This window comes from Phalacrocorax aristotelis, unplaced genomic scaffold (assembly GCF_949628215.1).
Source record: "Phalacrocorax aristotelis unplaced genomic scaffold, bGulAri2.1 scaffold_88, whole genome shotgun sequence".
NCBI lineage: Eukaryota > Metazoa > Chordata > Aves > Suliformes > Phalacrocoracidae > Phalacrocorax > Phalacrocorax aristotelis.
In genome coordinates, this window is record NW_027441295.1 from 141,399 (window position 1) to 160,521 (window position 19,123).

Consider the following 19,123-nt stretch of genomic DNA (forward strand, 5'->3'; position numbering starts at 1 on the left):
TGCAGAAGGATGGTGCAGGATCCCTCTGCCCCAGCAGCGAATCCCTTTGGACCCCAGTTCACAGGAGGGATCCCCCTCTGTTGTGCCCAGGGCCTCTGGGGACTCACAGCAAGCTCGGGGTACTCAGGGAGGGACATTTGATTAAGAGTCGTCTTTCCCATCATCTACTGAACGTGGCTCAGGTGGCCCTGCTCCCAAAATGGCAGAGGTCTGAAAATCCTGTGAATGGGCTGCGGTGGGAGGTGAGCATTCCACCACATCCGCAGAGGGTTACCAGCATCTCTCTGGCCCGCTGATGGCAATAACCACCGCAGCCCCGAGACGACCGTCATCCTCAGAGAGCCGCTCCTGGCTTCTTTGAGAACACTAGCTCTGTACTAAGGGTTTGGCTGCCGACCCAATGTGCAGTAGCGGCACCAGGGGAGGAGCCTGCAGACGCCCAGCGCTTTTGATATGTGACCCTGGATGACTGGGGGGCAGCAAGTACTTGGCATGCCTGTTGATTGAATTGCTGCTGTTTTTTCATCAGAGACTGGCACCGCGTGACCGCCTCCTTCCTGAAGCGCCTCCTTCCCCACAGTCTCACGGTCCATCTCTTTAGAAAGAGGGTCACTTTAATGAGAAGCAACCGTTCCTCATCAGGAGCGTGGTGTTTTCAGGAGGCAAAATACATTAATAACACTTAGAAACAAAGCCTGGGCATTTGGGGGTGCACCTCGTCTCTAGTCCGAACTATGTGTCATTCGCAGAGAAAAATTTAAGCACTAGGCACTTTCCAGTTTACCAGTAGACAGCAAAAGCTGACCTACTGAGAGCCTAGGAGATTGCATGGCATCTTCTTGTTTGCACTTAGTTCGTTTTCGGCAGACTTCAAGATGATGGTAAATGACTTTGTTCAGAGAGGACAGGAAGATGCTGCACCCAGTTCCGCTGGGGAAAGAGCCCTTTGGAGAAGCACGTCCCATCATGCCAACTCCATCACACGGTAAGGGCAACAGACACAGACGGCGGGCTGAACCCCAAGCTCTTGCAACCATGTTCTGGGCACTTTCACAAGTGGCAGCAAAGAGCCCACGGTCCCCCAAAACAAGAGGAAAACCAGAGCCAAGTTTTCTAAAACACAGCTGGAAACAGACAGCTAAACCACCCAAGGCTGAAGTCACAGCCCCTCATTTTAGCTGCCTTCAAGTTAGCTGTCCGGCCTCAAGCTGGGTGTGCAGCTCTCACCTGCCCCTGACCGTGAGGTGTCACTGAGAGACCTCAGACATCAAGGAGGACAACGGAGCCGGCTGGAGCAGGCTCCCATCCTTGCCAGGCATTCCTGCAGCCCCGGCAGGGTCTGCCGGTCTCAGCGACCCCAAAGTGCCTGCGCATCCTCATGCACACCATGCATGGAGCTTTCGGGAGAAAGGATTCCTTGTAGCTCACACCAGCTCTGAACTCAAGCCCAGAGAGCCCGCGGGCTTTGCAGCAGCCACTGGGAGCAGCAGAGGCTCGGAGGGGCTGTCAAAGACACCTTCGCAGGGCAGAGTATCCCAGGGCACATCACCGAGCCCGAGCCGTGCCCTCTCTGCTCTTCTGCGTGTCTGAGCATTGGCCAAGAAATTGTTGAGTAAAATTTCACATGAACAGCATCTTCAACCCTAAATGCACATTCCTTGAAGTGACATACCTGTGGGATCATCCTGAGGCTCCCAGAGAACATCTGCCTGAGGCGCCTGGAGACCATGGCCTGGAGGCACGGCTGTAATCAAGCACATTTCCATTAGCTGTTGTGATCGACTTCTTTCCCAGTGACCTGCAGTGACTGGAGGGGGGTCAGGTAATGACACGGGTGGAGATTTCCAAAGCCGCAGAGGGGCCTGAGTGGCCTGTTGGCTGGCACCTGGAAGCTCTCAAAATACTGTTTCCAGGCCGCGTGCCACACGCCTCAAGCACCGGATGGACATACGGCCCCTTGGGGATTTCTTACTGGGAGATCTCTACTGTGCACAAAAAAGGCCCACGTGGGAGCACTGGAGGGAAAAAATGGTCATTTGCACATCTCGTGGAGAAGGGCCTGCTGGGCAGTGGGAGTGCCCCACCACTGCCCCATCTGTTCCCCCGGGCTGAGGGCTGGGGCTGTGTGTCGGGGACCTGGGTTTGCCAAGGAGAGCACTGCAGGGCTAGAGCAGGAATGCTCCCGTCTTCCTGAGCGGACGTCTCCCCAGGACAGACATCCCCGAGGCTGAAAGCTGGACCCAGCTGGGGAGCGGCAGAGCCACGGCCCCGGGCACAGCTGTCACCAGCCCGGCATAGAAGCGCTCCCGAAGGCTACTGCCTTGCTCTGCTGTGCAGCGCTGGTGCCGACGTGCAGGCTGCGGGAAGGCTGCAGCGGGACTGGGTGGCACAGGGCCAGCTCTAGGGATGCTTTCTCACCCCACGGCACTGCTCCCGGCCCCACCATTCACCTGGAAAATCCCCCTGCAGTGGCCGCGGCCCCCTGCGCCTCCCCGCAGCACAACTGCCTCCCACTTGCCCCTGGAGCCGGCCATGGCTCCCCTGGCTCAGCCCAGCCCTGCTGCTCTCCCAGCCTTGCCCCACCATGGTCCCGGCCCCGCTACCACCCCAATGTGCGCTGGGCGCTGCTCCACGCTGCCCAGGGCTGCATGCCAGCCCTCGCCTGCCCACCTACCTAATCCCCATGCTTGCCATGGAGCAGCCTGGGTGTCCCCGGCTTGCAGGGCCACCAATAGGAGAATAATAAGGAGGCACGTGGGGGCCATGGTCCCCCGTGCCTGCACCGTGCTGCTGCTGCTGCGGCTGCTGCTGCTACCGCTGCTGCTGCTGCTACCGCTGCTGCTGCCGGCACTGGCCAAGCTGTACCCGCGGCACAGCACAATATATCATGGCACGGCACAGCGGGGTCTGTGACCTCACAGTGCGCCCTCCCCACCCACCCAGCCACGCCCATGGGGTGCCACCCCGCCCCTAAGCACTGCTCCCCTGGAACACCCCACCCCACTTGTCACCTCGGGAGGGGGACTTTCACAGCCTGGCCAGCGCTGCCCCTCTGTCCACCCCTGTGATCTCTGCTGCAGAGTTTCTTTGCGTTTCCTTCCCCACTCTGTGATGGAGCAGCCAGATGCAGCAGACTTGTGAACACAAGGGATTTCTCCTTCCAGGTCTGCTAGAGCCCAATCAGGTGGACTATCGCACCCAGGAGGCTCGTCCTATCCCAGCCTGATGGATGTGGCCGCTGCTGTTGCCGTGTGTGTGTCCGAGAGACTTGCGCTGCTTTCCAAAGAGCCAGACACACCAACACACGCGCAGACTTACACAATTAATGTGACCGGCAAAAGAGATGGGCACAGTCGGAGCAATGCCTTTGCCAGCACCCATGTATACGCAACCACTGCTTAGATAAACACGAACACAGCCCGGTCCTTTTCTGCCTTTCCAGATGAGCAGGGCTGGATGTTTACTGGTGAAACATAAACACACCTTCACTCCCTAGATTCATAAGCGCAGCGTGTTCATAGATTCCTCCAATAACAGCGTGGAAATCAAGTCCCTGCAATATCCGTGGCTGGCTGTCAAGCTCCTCACCCAGTCATGGGTGCAAACCTTGGGCCTTTCTAGGTAGAATGTAGGACTTTGAAATATGGCACTCCTTGAAAACGTTGCTCGTTCAGTAGCGGGTTGACTTGTTCCTGGCTGGCAAACTGAAGAGCACCGTGAGGTCAGGCTGCCAAAAGCCGAGCTGGTGCTCTTGAGGAGAATGCCCATCGACTGTAAATAGGGAAATCTGGCATGCTTTCGAAAACCTGGTGCGCAACACAACACTGCTGTTTCAAAAGAGCATTAAAAGAGTATATTTAAAAGAGCATTAACAGCATCGTGAATATTTACACACAATCTCCAGGTGCAGACCGCCTTCCCTGGGGAGAAGGGACATGCTATTCACATAAACAGCCGATGTCTTTCCCTGTTTTCAACATCCCTGGGCAGCTGAGACATTGCCTGCGGACGTAGATGAGAGCCCCCAGCCCCTGGAGGGGGGGCTGGAGGATGGGCACGTCAAAGGACCCTGATGGGAGCCCTGCAGAGCCTCATCCCTTGGACCAACGGGCACCTTCCATTGTCACACAGAGCGTCTCATGGGCTGGAAAAGGGATGCTCTGCAGAGTTGCTGGCAAGTCTCTGGAGAAGAGCTTCCCCCTCTGCCTCTCCCAAGGCCTCTCTCAGCTCCAGTGCCCTTCCCAAGGACAGCCGCAGCAGGTGGGTGCAGGCAGCACTGCAGGGAAGGACAGGCAGCGGCCACAAGAGTCGGCACTGCGGGAAAGGCGGCACCCCAGAGAGCCTGCCGGGGTCCCCAGTGTGTGCGAGACAGTGCCCAGGAGGGTGGTTTTAAATCTAGGCTACCCCCTGTCTAACCGTCTATGTGAGAGTACAACCTGACCCGGTGTGACACATAACACCAGCGCTGTGAAGAGATGTGACGTTCAAATGAAAAATGGGACAGTTTGAACAGCTTTTAGTAGCCTGCAGGAAGCAAAAGGGGAAGCGCTGTATATAGAACAAAAAAATAGACTGAATAAATTTCTGAACCTGCTGTGAGAAGTTATGCCATATCGAAGTGCACGTCTGCAAGCCCTGCGCTGCACTATGTGAGCCCTGCTCACATGCAGTGATCTGGCTGATGGGGCAGAGTGTACCCTCGGACAGCTTGCAGGTGGCACAGAAGTGGGAGGAGAGGCCCATGCGCCGGCGGGTCGTGCTGCCGACCAGAGGGGCCCTGAGAGGCTGGAGAAAGGGGCTGACAGGACCCTCATGCAGCTCACCCCGGGGAAGGGCAAAGTCCCGCACCTGGGAAGGAACAAGCCCTTGCACCAGTACACGCTGGGGGACACCCAGCTGGAAAGCAGCTGTGCAGACTCCTGGGGACATGGTGGACCCCCAGCTGACCAGTTTGGAGCCGGCAAAGTGCTCCTGGGGCACAGGCGGCTAACTGAGTCCTGGGCTGCAGTAGGCAAGGCATCAGCAGGAGATGGAGGGAGGTGACCCTTCCCCTGTGCTGTGTCCAGCTCTGGGCTCCCCAGTGCAAGACTCACAGAGCCATACTGGAGAGACTCCCCGCCCAGTTTCCGTTGGGGTCGGACCGTTGGAGCCAACCGCCACCAGTGCCGGCAGGACGGAGCTGTGCTGGCGTGGAGCAGCGCTGGGAGGAGGCAGAGTCTGGCGTCGGTCTCGGACTAGCAAGCCGGTGACTTTAGAGCAGAACACACTTTTCTCTGGACTTTGGGTAGGAAAAAACAGCCTTCACTGAGTGGTCTGGGAGGTGGTTAACAGATTGACTTTCAGCCTGAAGTCCTTCAATCTCTGCTAATTGAATATGGTGCCTGTGCAGATGGGATACACTGTGCAATGTCACTAATTTTTCCTGTCGTCTCTAACCCAAAACTCAAACGAAGTCCTGTCCCCTCGGCTCCTTATCTGAGCGTAGACAAGAGTCACCTTAACTTAATGGAACGTCAAGATTCACTCTATTTTTATCACCTTAGAATATGCAACAAATAAATACTTCCTTATTACTCAGCTTTCCAGAACGTGATTTGGTTTGACTTGCTAGAATCCAGGTGGGGATTTGCTTGTCTGTAGTGCTGCAGTGGGATTACTGGCAGCGAGCGTTTGTGTGGTGGTGATGCCTAAAGAGACGAGTTGGGTTGGTGCTCCACTGTGTTAGTTTGCCGATCAACCTGATAAATCTCAGAGTTTGAGGTGGAAAGGCAAGCTGTGTGCTGACGTAAGCGTATAGCCTGTGAGTTACTTATGTTTGTGAAAAAATGACATCGTTTTGTAAGTCTTATTTCTTAAATCTAAGTAAGCTGGGAACAGGGAAAGTAAAGGTTCAGAAGGATCATGTCACACCTTGAATCTGTGTCTACCAAAGTGATTTGCAATCGAATGTAGTTGTAACTCTCCGTTGCCTCAGGGAGTTTTTCTACACCACAAAGAAGTGGTTCACTTTTGAACGTGAAGAACATGAAGAACCTTTGGTGGGGAAATTTGGTTGTTGTGTGGTAAAGGTTATGAAGAGTCCTCGTTCCTGTGGTGGCCACGGGAATTCTGTGCTCAGGATGTGCCAGGGGCAAAGCTGCATATGCAGAGCTCCTGCAGGTGACTGAAGCCCCTGCCATTCTGCAGTTCCCTAAGCGAGCTGCAATCCGCCAGCAAACTCCGGCCCATCTCAGTGAGCACACCTGTAGCCGTGCCCACAATTCTGAAGTCTGCCACAAACCGAGAGGGGCCTCAGCGTGAAGCGCAGGGAACCTCCAGATGCAAACCCTTCTCACGCCAAAGCCATTGGCAGGCAGCCGGAGGGGACAAGCCAAAGGAATTCTGCCACTAGAAGGAGTGCTGCCAGCTGGAAGGGACGGCGGAGGGGACATATGACCTACCTGCGTGCTATGTCCCCACATTTTTCCCCAGTGCCTAGGAAAGAAAGGCCCGACAGCAAAGGTCATGATAAAAGAGGTATTTAATTAGATTAGTTCATCTCCACCCCTGCGGTGGGCATCTGCTGCCCGACAGGAGTCCGCTGCCCTGTCCGTGTTGGCCTTCATGCGCGCTGCCAGGCGGGAGAACGTCTGCCTGCTGGAAGTGCCCTCCAGGCTGAAGAGCTGCTCCAGTAAGGAAAGGCAGCAGCTCTGCTGCAGCAGCCAGGCTAGCCTCTTCCTCCTGCCACACAAGAGAAAGTGATGGGCCCAGAGGCTCTAGCTGTACAGTGCTAAAGCGACCAGGGCGGGGGGAGAGCAGGGCGGTGGACAAGCCGGTTACACCTCCTCGGAGGAAAGGGGGCTGATGGAAGGAGGGCTGCTGGAGCAGAAGGCAGCAAACAAAGATGTGCCGCCGGGGGAAGCTGACCGCTTGAGAGGGCGTGTTGGCACTACGGCCTCAGGTTAGGTGTGGCCTCAAGACTGGGCTCAAGCAGCTCTGGGCCTGGATGCTTGGGACCAGGTGGGAAATGGCTCTTCCTCCCCTGGCTTCTCACTTCTGCTTCTTACCGGGCCTCCTGCGGAAGGGAGGCTGCTCTTCTGGCAACGTAAGCGGCACACTGCAACTTTTCCACCTGAGACTTGACCAAGGCTCCAACGGTGGTCCGGGGGAACTTCCTTTTGAGCAGGCTCAAAGCCTCCAGGATCATTTTCTTTGCCAGCTCCATGCGTCCCATACGATAGCAGACCTGCAAGGGAAAAGGGAAACGTCCCGATGGGGACCAGTGGCCCAAGAGACTGCAGGAATCTGCCAGTGGCTGCAGATGCCCCAGGGACATCCCCTGCAACTGGGGAAGGCGTCCAGCTCTGTCCCCCCGGAGATCCCGCCGGACCTCTCCGTCTCTTTACCTCCCCTTTGAGGCTGAAGAAGGTGGCCTCTTCAAAGCGGGCTATCACATTCGCTTTCTTGTCTACGGAGTTCCTCAGGACCTCCGCTTCATTCAGCTTCACGAGGGCCTTTGTGCAAGCACACAGAGAGCAGCAGGTGAGCGTGGGTGCAGAGCCCACAGCCAGCCTTGCCCTTCCCCCTTGCCTCTGGCGTCTGTCTTAAGAGGGCCTGTTCCTCCCCCTCGGTGATGCCCGCTCAAACACAGTCACACTGGCTCAGAGCGCAGGCACCACTGATCCTTCAGACCGCCTCCCTGCTAACGCCCCTTGTCCTAAGGGCACAGTGCCCTGTGCCTCTTGCCGCAGAAGAGGCAAAGCAGGGGAAGAAGTCAGGGTCTGAGCCCAGCGTTTCCCTTCTGAGGCCCCACAGAGGCATGCCCTGTTGCAACGGGGAAGTTGTCCTGCCCAGAGCCAGGCGACTGAGAGGACTCCGTGCACAGAGGGTGCTGGCAAGCAGGGCAACTCACCATGTCGCTGTTGGAGACATGCAGGTAGGCAGCCGCACACTCCAGAAGGTAGTAGAAGGCTCTGGCAGCATCGCCCATTGCCATGTAGTGGCGAGCCAAAGGCACCAGCACCGATTCCACGATGGCTTTGCACTCACAGGAGCATGCGCCGCTGTCCTTCCCATCGGCCTTGCTGGGCACCTCAGTTGTCTGTTCGCTCTTTGCCACAGGCCGCCCTGCCACACTAGTCAGAGGACGGTTCCCAGGGGAAGAAGAGAGCAAAGAATACACAGGCATCACTTAGAGTGGTCTTTCTCCCCACACAGACGACAGAAAAAGCCCTTTGTTCAAAGCAGAGCGTGAGGCCACGGGCAGGCGTGACTCATGCAGGTGCTCCTCCCCTGCAGATTTTGCCAGCGCTGCTCGGTAGGAACTGGAAAGCAAGGGCTGCTCCGGTGACGTGTGACCATTGCCCTGAGCCCATGGGCTTCCTCAAGCACTCTCTCATCTCCATGGCCATCTCCTCCCAGCTCCCACCCCACAGACAGCCTCTTCCCTAAGCTACAGTCACAACCGGCAGCCAGATTCCCGAGTTTCCTTTGCCTCCTGTGGAGACCCTGTGCTCACTGGCTTCAAAAATAACCAAAACCTGGTCTGCTCACCCAAAATCCTCCCCCATGAAAGCCTGCTGCTGCCGCCGCAGTGCATCTTCAGCATCTGGCGAGAACACAGGGGGTTAGACACCTCCTCGCGTACGCCGGGGTAGGAGCTGCTCTCCCTCTCCCAGCGGGGCTTGCAAGGATCCTTGCAAGGGTCCCAACACACTGAGGAAAGCCTGCAGTGGTCATCCTCACCTCCTGGGCTTGTCCCTAGCAGATCTACTCCCACCCGATCCCCAGCACACACCCCTGGGCTCCTGGAGGGCCCGGGCTGTGGAGCACGGCGCACAGCATACCCTCAGTGGCGTGGGTCCTATCCCTCTTCAGCTGCTCTCCTGCAAGCACCAAGGTCTCCCAGCTGCGTGAGTCGCCCTGGTCAGCAGAGCCCTGGCACCTCCCTCCATCCTGGGTGCTGGTGACGGCGAAGCGGTGGAAGGCAACAAACTCTCCTTGGCCGCAGCTCTTGCATTTGTGCGCGTGCCGCTCCAGGAAGGCGGCACACGTGCGGTGCAAGGCGACCCGCTGTCTCTTGGGCCACAGCTGGTAGGCAGCCTCCTGCAGCAGCACGACACGGAAGGCCAGAGCGCCAGACTGCTGCACCACGGTCATCCTCAGAGCGGGCGTCTCCACATCTGCAAGGCAAAGGGCCTTTGCATCAGCCCCAGCTGGGGCCAAGGCTCAGGGCCATCCCAGCCGGGACACCAAAGTCACGCCTTGGGGCGCACCCTCGGCAGCAAACCTGCACTGCTGCACACCGAGCCTTGCAGCACGGGGTGGAAGGGCCCAGCTTGCCTTGCTTGACGCTAGCACGGCCCTGGGGACACAGTGCTCAGCTGCGCTCCAGGCAGCAGCTGGGGATGTTGCTGCCAGCCAAAGCGAGCCCTGGCCCGCGCTTTCTCCCTGCTCTTGGCAAGGCAGTCCCCAGCCTCCTGAGCTTCCCGCCCTGCTCCACAGGGGAATCAAAGCTGAGTGAAAGCCTGTCAAAGGGCCCGGGGCTCTCTGGAGGCCATCTTTGGTCTGGACGCTGCAGGCGGCCCGCAGAGGATGTCAGGGGTTCCACAAGCCCTCCTATGCCTGCGCTATAAGCAGCGCCTGGAGGCCGCGGAGCAGAGGCACTTGGGACGGCTGGTGGGAACTCCCCTCCACCACAAAGCTCGTGTGCTTTGAGATCGGCTCGTAAGATCTTTGCACAACCCCTCCTGAACAGCCATGCCTGCCTGAGCTCCACCCAGCCATCACCGGGGGCGGGGGCAGGGGGGGAGCGCACCATGCCCGGGGGAGCCCATCAGGACACAGCTGGGAGCTCCCTTGTCCACCTCACTGCTACCACTTACCGCTCTCCGCCTGCACAGAGGTGCCTGGCCTCTTGGTAGGATCTTGGACATCTTCTGGCACCTCTGTGTTTTTCAGCCACTTAAGGATGTTGTCCTTCACCAGCATGGTCAACACACAATTCACCTTGTGCCTCATGTCAGCCGGAAGGACGTGCAAGAGCAGCTGGGTGGTAAACACGGGCCCGATGACAGCCGCATACTTCAAAACGGTCTGCTTCAGCGGCTTTAGCTGGTCCAGCTGAGACAGCGCAATCTCTGCCAGAAAGAAGCAACACATCTCTCTCTCGCCTCTTCCCCATGCTCAGGCTGGAGAGTTTCAACACAGGAAACGGGGTAGATGTTGGCCTCCTCTCCTCGGGACTGCACCTGCTGGGCAATCGCAACCCAGGGCAGGCGTCTTCAAAATGGCTCCGCTCCTGCTGCAGCCACCGGCCACAAGGCCTGGGGAAAAGCGAGACGCTCAAACGCACGCTCCCCCACCAAGGGTGAGGAGGGCAGGACCCAGCAGGTCCATGCAGCCCATGATGCGCCCTACCAGGTCTGGAGTAGGTTTTTGCCCTACAGTGCGCACAGAGAACAGAGAACTTTCCCCAGCCCAGAGGTGGACTCGGAGCTCCACACAACGATTGTCTGAACGTGGCCAGACGATACTACTCCTTTCTTTTCCATTTCTTCCTGTTCTTTTTGGACAAAACCGCTTTACAGCAGGAATGCTTTAGCGTGACATTTCTTCCAGGATCATACAAATGGGGGTGGCTAGAGAGGAGGGACACTCATCGACAGTTCCCAAGCTGAGAGGGTGACTCTGCAGCACACAGATGCCTAGCCTCCCTCTAGCTGATGCCCCGCGAAGGGGCCCCAGCACAGCTGCGAGCCGCCAGAGCGGCGCTCGGACCCTCACCTTTCAAGGTGACGGGCAGCACGGTGTTCTCCAGGTTCACGTCCGGTCTGATGGTGCAGACCCTGCCATCACTCCCTGCGCTGGAGCTCGACGTTGCTGCAAGACAGTTTCCACTGCAAGCGCGTCTTTCGGGACATGGTTTAGGAGGTGTTGGGCTGACAGTTGGACTTGACGATCTTAGAGGTGTTTTTCAACCTTACTGATTCTATAATGATTCTGTGAATGTAGAGCCCTCCCAAAGATGTTCTGCCTTCACACCAGCTTTCCCAAACAGTCTCCACAGCCAGGGAAATTGGGAAACTTCTATTACCATCCTTTTCTTCTGTGACCGGCACCCTTGTGGGGATTTTATGGTTTTGGATTCAAGATTCCTGGGCCTGTCCCTCACCTCAAGCTGGGATTTGTTCTCAAGGGAGCTGCCCTATGGCCAAGGTAAATTACAGGCCCATTAGAATGCCTAAGAAACACCAGGATCAAATGTGCTCCGGAACAATTTCCCCCGCATTTTAGCACCCAACTCCTGCCCCAGGAATTTAGGCCCCTCCAAGCCACCAGAAGTCGCTAGCCCCTGCTTTGGCTCACAACGGTAAGGCACGCAGGAGCCCACGCCTCTGCCAGGCCAAGTTCTGCACTGCTGCAAGATGTGACTCTGCCCAGATCCACGGGGGAATGACGGGGCAAGACCGTGCCGCAGAGAATGCGCCACAGCAACGCGCTAGTCGGCAGCAAAGGTGCTTACCGATCAGGCTCTCCCAGCTGCCCTCTGCTTTTTCACCCCGCCTCCGGGTGTGGAACAAGAGCATGTCGTTGCGACGAAGGCAGCGCAGCAGCTCCTCGCAGTAATACGGGATCCCCAAGCTTCTTTGGATCAGGAACCTGGACAGGGGCAGACCCAGCAATGAGCAGCACAAGGAAAGTAAGGTGGAACACCGTTCAGGGGGGCCGCGACTCCCTCGGGCATAACAGAGTAGCCAGCATCTCCGTCACAGCCACACCTCACTTTTGAAAGGGGCGCTGGCTTGGCCTTTTGGGCCCCCCTGAACCTCCAGCCTTGGCTGAAGTCCACGCCAAAAGAGAGGCGGACAATGCCCAAAGCACGGAGCAGCGAGCCCTGCCTTTCCTCTCCTCGGGAGCCTAGATCCTCCCTGGCAGCAGGACGGACCTCTGCCCCAGGGAATCTCCCCCACAGCCCGGCCACCTAGACCAAGGCCGTTTCGCACCCCAGACACGCTTGGCCTCGGCACTCTTCCTCCCTTCCTCCCTGCGCAACAGCGAAGGGATGACACCTCCCACGCTCTGTGTCTGGGGAGTTGCCCGCTCTCAGCTCACACCTGCCAGGGCGAGGCATAACATGCAACCCCCGTGGGCCCAGTACTCACGGGAGCCAGTGATGCTTCTAGCCGCCCTGCGCTGCCTTTCCTGGGGCGTTGATGCCCTCCCATGCTCTGCATCGGTTCAAGCCCTCAGGAAGAGCTCCCCTGCCTCCCACTTACCTCGCTAGATCCCTGGAGATGCTGACCACTCCGAGGTCCTGGCAGACTTTCTGCACCACAGCTGAAGATTTCAGCTTGTCCAGATGACAATAGGTGATGTTCTGGGACATTGCGCTGTCTCCTGCGGCTTTGCAGAAGGCCTCTGTTCTCACATAGCCCGGGGCTAAGCTCATGACCATGAAGCTGGAGACGTTTTGGAGCACGGGTGACACGATACTCCAGGAGGCAGGGTCGATGAAATGGGCATTGTCGATGACAAATATGCCAAATTCTCCTCCCATGACCTGAAAAAAAGCCAGGTTGTTCTGAGGGGAATCCGGTGCATTTTCAAGTGCCTTCCAGGGGAGGAGATTTACCCTCTGTCTCTTGAGAGGATTCTCGGAAGTCTCTCCCCAACCCGTTCCCTGCTCAGATGCTGACTGGCTCGTAATTCCGTTGAGACTTTAAGGTCACGCCTAATGTTGCTTGCTCCGCAGAAGGAGGGAGCTTGGGCAAGGGAATGCGGAAGACGTCGTTCTTCCTCCAGGGAACATTGCTTTATGGGAGGGCGGGGTTGTTTTCCTTCTCTGACCAGGAGGACGGAAGGAGAAATGCTCACCTTCTCTAGCACTTTTGCCCACGTCGAGTGCAATTCCATTAGCCTTTGAGGTTCACACATCTTGCGAACCTTGTCCGAAACGGGAAACTGGCCAGGAAAAGCAGAGTCAGGGAGAAAGGTCACTCCGGGGCTAGGCACACCTCCCCACCAAGCAAGACCGCAGAGCAAACCACCTCTGCTGGCCTCAGCACCCTCCCTCTCCCCAGCACAGGGCCAAGAAGCCACAGTGGGGCTTCACCTGGAGCCTAAAGCAGAGGCCCTCTGCCCAGGGTCTCTGGCAGGCCTCTCGCTCTCACCTCGACAAAGAAAATGCCGTTGAGGAGGCAATAGCTGCTCTCTTCGATTATCCCTTCGAGCTTTGCCTGCAACACGCGCTCCTTGTCACTGCGCAGTTCACAGTCCTGGAGGCCCAGGGCTTTGGCCATCAGCTTACGGAGGGCAGAGAAGGACTGCCTCACGTTGACCTCTAGCAGTTCCATCGCAACTACCCTGCCGTGCAAAAGCAAAAGGGACTGAGATCCCCAACAGCCCGAGCCTTCTAAGACCAAAGGGGTGGAGATGCCCTTGCAGGGGGCTCTTCAGCCACCCATCTCAAAGTGCTTCCCAGAGAAGCCCGCGCTTTTCACTCCTCGTACGAGAAAGGGCACACAGGGGCAGCTGGTGCCAAGCCACTGGCAGAGCCAGGTCCGGACCCTGTGTCTCGGCAGCGCCAGCCCAGGTCTCGCTACTTCCCCCCTGCACAGGAACTCACAGGGCTCAGAGGCAAGGATGGAGCAAGTGGTGAGTTTGCCTTTGGGCTCCAGACCTTAGTACTCTGCCTCCCAGAGCACAGGAAGGCTTTTCTGCCCCAGTGCTCCTTCTGGGAAACAGGTAGAGGGCAAGCAGAGCTTCTGAGCTGGCCACCCTGCTGTCTGTTGCGTCTGGAGCCAGATGCAAAGCACTGAGCCTGGGCTCTTCCCGACTATCCGTGCCTGGCCCAGAGGTGAAGGAGGAAAGGCTGTGGCTCAAGAAGCCGCCTCCAACTCCCCAAAGAGGCAGAGGTGGGAGCAGGGCACGCAGGAGCTCCTAAGGAGTGTCTCCAGGAGGCTTTTTCAGGCCTCTGCAGTCCAAGAGCCAAACGCACTGGCAGAGGGGCTGGAGTGTTCCACGGTTGTCAGGGGATGGGCAGGGGCAGTGTCCCAAAGCTACAGGTCAAAAACCTGTACCTGTGGCCAGCAGCCTGGCCTAAAGAGGCCAGTTCAGCAAGTAAGTGGCTCTTTCCGGAGCCCATCGTGCCCTCAAATGCCAGGATGTGGCTTTGCCCAAAATCCTTATAGGCTTTCAAGCAGCTGACAAAAAGGTCAATCTCCTTCTCCCGACCTGTGAAGACACACAAGGAAACGAGCTGCTGGGGGTGCTGAAAAGCAAAGAGACGTCCCTTTTGCTGCCACCCTCCACCGCAGTTTCCCTCCCCACCACCACATATAACATGACAGCCTGCCTACACCCAGGCCTCCTTCCATCAAGGCACCAAGCGATTAAAGGCATCCCGAGCGTCCTGATGTTTCCGTATCTACACCCAGATGCTGCCAGGAAAGGAACTCTGAGGAGTACAAGGGCGAGAACCCACAAACACTCTCCGTCAGTCTGGCAGAAGGAAACCTCTCTCCTGAACCCAAAGACAAGGATCAGCTTAGCCCCCGGGCTTGAGCAGCTCCATAGTAGAAAGGAACCTTCCTACCAGGTCTGGAGCACGGCGGGGAGCACCAGGCACCTCACCCTGCTTTCCACCCCAGAGATATCAAACAAATAGGGACGAACCAGGCAGCACTGCCTTAGGGTCGCTGCAGGCAGCACCATCCCTGGCAAAAGCTTCTCCCTACCCAGCGTGGCACTAAGCGCTACCAAGGGGAAGAAAGTGGCGTTCAGAAGAGCACGGCGTTCTCCACCTACCCAGCAAGGGAGCGTACTCTGACCTCTCCTTGGTGAGACTCATGTCAAGTATGCTAGAAGCAGGGGAAAAGAAAACACAAGTCAATGAGGTGGGGAGAAGCCAGGGGACATAGAGAAGCAGCCTGGCGTGGAGGGGCAGGACGTGTTCCTCGGGTACCGGCTTTTCTTTTGAGCAGCGTGTCACCCCCTGCACGCTCCCCCAGCCAAAGTTCAAGCTGCACGCTAGGACAGCTTCAAGCATAAAGAAGCCCAACGACCGCAGCAGGGTGGGAGAACGTATCGAGAGTTCATCACCATGGGCCAAACCCAGAGAACTCGGAGACACGTGAAAGAAGCCAGGGTGTGCTGTTGCCTAGCAGACAGCTTTACCACGTTGGCCAAGAAAAACAAGTGTCTTGGAAAGGAGGACTTGTGTCCCTGAACGGGTTGGGATGCCAAGTACCTGGCACCTTTGCCTCAAGTCTTCCTGTAGTTCAAAGAGATGGCAATGTTAACATTCAAACCGTCACCCAAAGAGAAGGGCAAATCCTGGCCCAGAGGAAGAGCTGAGATTTCAGCAGGAAGACATGAGGAAGAGTGTCCCAATGGTCCACCTTTCCCCATGGGAACCAGACTGGCCCAAAGCTTCCTGCTCGGAAGCAGCTGGGACAAAAAACTCCTTGGGTCAGCATTACCAGGGCACATGGTGGAGCAAGCACAGCACGGAAAGCACAGTCGAAAGCCATTTGGGCAGAGCCTGCAAGGCCACCTTGCATCTACCCAGACAGAAGAATCTTCCCAATCCCTGTGGCTTCACTCCCGCTCTCTCAGCAGCAGGAGGCAGCACGGGAGAGGGGCAAAAAGCCTCCCACGCCAGGGCTTCTGACCATCTCAGCAACTGGGAAGGCAGACCAGCTTGGTCTCTCGCTGCACAACTCCTCTTTCTCGCCGAGGCTGCACCCTTGGTGCCACCGTCCCTTCATCCAGCCCTCTCAGAGGACACTCACCTCGCCTTGGTGACTCCCACATATTGATAGATAGTGCCAGGACGGATAATGCCTTTCATTTTTCTCTCTGGCAGCTCCTTGAAGTAGTAAGGGGGCAGCCGAGAGGCGGCATAAGTCGCTGCATCACAGGACACCAGCCCAGGGTAGCGCACCATCATCCGGGCTGCCAAATTCACCTTCTGGCCAAGGACTGCCAGGGAGAGAGACAGAGAGAGAGCACGCGTTGATGTACCTGTGCCACCAGCCCCGCGGCGCCCTGCCACGCCAAGGGCTGCCTCCCCTCTGGCACAGGCCAACGCCACAGCGGGGTCAGCAGAACCCAGGGGAACAATCGGCCATGGAGCCCGTTCTCCCACCCCGGGCCAGGACCAGCACCGCCTGGGCCGTTCCTGAGTGGCTGCTGGGCAAGCCCTCTCCCAGCCCGCCTTCCTCTTCCAGACTGCTGTGCTTAAGCAGGCCCAGGCCAACCTTCCGCGCCTCAGGCACACGCCTCCTACCTGTGTATTCATTCCTCAGAGGGTGGCCGGTGATGCCGCAGAACACCATCCCGCTGGTAACGGCAACGGACACTGCCCTGGCACACAGGGAAACAGCGCAGCTTCAGCAGCGCCCCACGCACAGTCCTGCCCGCCCAGCTTCATCCCCTCCCGCACCTCCCCTCGGCCCTAGCCTGGGCCACCTGCCATCCTGCCCTGCCAGCGCGGGCCTTGGGGGCCTGGAGAGCTCAGGGACGCAATATACGTGCGTTGCAAGGGACAAGGGACATGGGCAGAGTTTTGGACACTTCCCCTGAGGCCTCTTTCCCTGAGATGCGACCGGCAGAAGGCCACGGCCCTCTCGTGAGCAAAGAGGGAGGGAAGAAGGCGCCCACAGCGTCACCACCTGCGGTGACAGAAACTTGAGATCAGGTGGTTGGGCCCCAGCCCTGTTCATGGGCCAGTTGCTCGGAAGGGCCTGTCTCTGGCACTGAAGAGCCTCTCGCCCTCGTGAGGGCTCGTTCCGGTGCGAGGGCTAGCACGGTGTGCTTGGAGGGGCTCTGCCTGGCTGCCATGGGCCTCAGCCATGGCTCGCCTGCCACCTCTCAGGGCACTGCTTCCTTCCTGCCAGGGACGAGGGAGGGCAAGCTAGAAGGCACATCTCTTTCGGGTAAGCCCCCTTGCACTGTCCTAGGCACCCGGCACACCCACGCCCCCTGCCACATGCTCACTTTTTTCCCCCAAACATCGTCGAGAAGGAGTTGAAGATCTGAACAGCGCTCTGCAAGGCGTGCAGGCTCTTGTAGGGCAGCTTTTCTCCAATGAGTCCAAACACACAGAGGAACGTGCAGCCCTGCCAAGGACAGAAGCGGCACATCTTGCTACAATGCCTCAGAGGGAATCACCCCCTCTTGCTCACCGACCACCCTCTCGGGCTGCGGGGAGGCGATTGCTCACGCACACACTCACTTTATCGCACAGGAGGACTTTGTTGACTTCGCCCTTGTGAGGAGAGAGGATTTCTAGCAACATCCTGCTGGCACTGTGGAGGAACTCAAAGACTTCTGCTGTGCTGATGATATCTGCAGACAACTGCAGGTGGACAAAGAGGCTGGTGACTGGCCGTAGCTCAGAGAAGAGGTCCAGCGGCAGTCTGTCGTCAAGCTGGAAGACAAGAGCACACGGGCTTCACCAGCCTGCTCTCCCACGGGCTTACTGCCCACACCAGATGCCGAGGGAGAGCAGGCGTACCGGCAATAGCCTGCCGGTACTACTGGAGGAAGGGGGGAAATCCTCCTCTCCGTGCACATGGCGGGCAGGCTTCACCAGCCTGCGGCAGGCAGGTACCGAACCATAACACAAATGACAAAGGAGGACAAGGCACACAAAGGAGGACAAGGCACGCACTGGTGCAGCCCGGGTGCCCCTTGGCTCAGTTTGCCCATGTTCTTGTCTCAGGGTGCATTTTCTTTGGTTTTCTCTTCTCCTGAGAACTCCATCTGTGCAATGCACCTCTTTTCTGCCCGCCAAAAATGCAGCCCCAGCAGTGGTGGCCTGGACGTACCTTCCTGAGAGCAGCTTCTGGTATGTACTTCCGAAACATCTCCACCAATTTAGGACGGTTGGACAAGACACGAGTAGGCCTCATGGCACCTGAGGAGAGAAAACGCAGGTGGTCGCTCGAAGGATGGCACTAGGAGGTGTTGGAAAGCAGGGGCTGGCACTGGAAACGGGGGAGAAAGAGTCTTCTGCCTTTGCTCATGTTGCCACCTGCTGACACTCAGGGCAGAGCTGTCCCCTGGAAGGAGGAGGCGGCAGCGGCAGCAGTGACTGCCCCAGCTGATGCACAGGAGGGACAAAAGCAGGGGCGCTAACTGAAAGGGGGAAGAGGGCTGGGGTGGTTCCCCTCTGGCCCCTGAAGCAGCCAGGCCCCACCTTTGCAGGCAATCACAGAACAAGGTGAAGTTGGCACGCACCTTCCCCTTCCAAGCGGTGGCTCAATGGGTGTCGTACAAGCTTGCGCAACGCTTCTTGGCGTTCTGACCGAGACATCTGATCCATGCCCGTAACCTGAAGACACACAGAATCAGAGAACTGCCACTGGCCGCCCCAGGACTCCAGGGGACAGAGCCTGCCCTCACCGTCACTGCCCAGAAAAGGGGAGAACAAGCCCACCTGGCTGGATGGGACAGCAGTGCTTCCTCAGAAGCACCGGAGCTGGGCAGGCATCACCCAAGCATCCCCCAGCTGTCAGCAACAGCTCCGTGACCCACACAGGACATTGCTGGTGGGGCCAAAAGCCTGCCAGTGCCTCCCGACCCCTCAAACCAAGCAAGCCCAGCACACAGTTACCCCTGAGATGGAGGGACAACACCTTCAGCTGCCTGCCCATGTTCACTGCTACTATTCTCCCCACGCTCGGCGCCTCAGCCTTCTGACACCTCCCTCCTTCATGTCCAGGCCCCAGGTCCTCACAATGGCTCGAGACGCCGTCCCATCCACCTACCTTCACAGCTCTTTTGCCTGCAAGATGCTTGGTCCTGAGCCGGTGCTGCTCACAGAGCTCCCAGGAGGTGGCCGAGAGGACAACATCACCTGGGTTTGCAAGCTCATGAGCCTCACAAACTTCATGCAGGGCCTGGCCACAGATACAGAAGTACCGCCAATCCCTGTCTCCAAAAACCACAAGGCTCATGGGCGCTGCAGAGATCCCTGGGGAGAGAGAGCGGGAGAAGCAAACTGACACGGAGAACATTTTGAGCTCTGCGCTCCCCAGCATCTCAGCTGTTCAGAACCTAATCTGAAGCCCAGCGGGGAGGCGGCCATTATGGAGGGGGAGGACATCCTCCGTCCTCCTCGGGGGATACTGACACG

At 57.9% G+C, this 19,123-nt stretch overlaps 1 protein-coding gene across 1 annotated transcript; it reads right to left on the bottom strand.

Annotated features, from left to right (window-relative positions):
- Nucleotides 1-6,503: 6,503 nt before the first annotated feature.
- Nucleotides 6,504-17,898, bottom strand: LOC142051310 (adenylate cyclase type 10-like). Its single transcript, XM_075080450.1, has 18 exons — nucleotides 17,814-17,898; nucleotides 17,219-17,413; nucleotides 16,981-17,102; nucleotides 16,271-16,347; nucleotides 15,774-15,963; nucleotides 14,788-14,840; nucleotides 14,061-14,214; nucleotides 13,152-13,344; nucleotides 12,856-12,942; nucleotides 12,258-12,541; nucleotides 11,504-11,640; nucleotides 10,765-10,860; nucleotides 9,864-10,118; nucleotides 8,826-9,161; nucleotides 7,892-8,106; nucleotides 7,386-7,493; nucleotides 7,047-7,225; nucleotides 6,504-6,720 (listed from the first exon to the last, which is right to left on the bottom strand). Exons 1-18 carry the CDS (start codon nucleotides 17,895-17,897, stop codon nucleotides 6,525-6,527), a joined length of 2,961 nt encoding a protein of 986 aa, XP_074936551.1. The 5' UTR covers nucleotide 17,898; the 3' UTR covers nucleotides 6,504-6,524.
- Nucleotides 17,899-19,123: the final 1,225 nt, after the last annotated feature.

What these genes read in the sequence shown, in the direction of transcription:
- LOC142051310 (XM_075080450.1), bottom strand. Translation starts at nt 17,897, where the DNA reads ATGAGGCCTACTCGTGTCTTGTCCAACCGTCCTAAATTGGTGGAGATG. An exon ending in TCTGAGGAATGAATACACAG is followed by an intron (nt 15,964 to 16,270) that starts GTAGGAGGCGTG and finishes TCTCCCTGGCAG; the next exon opens with TCCTTGGCCAGAAGGTGAAT. An exon ending in ATGTCTCCAACAGCGACATG is followed by an intron (nt 7,494 to 7,891) that starts GTGAGTTGCCCT and finishes GCTTGCACAAAG; the next exon opens with GCCCTCGTGAAGCTGAATGA.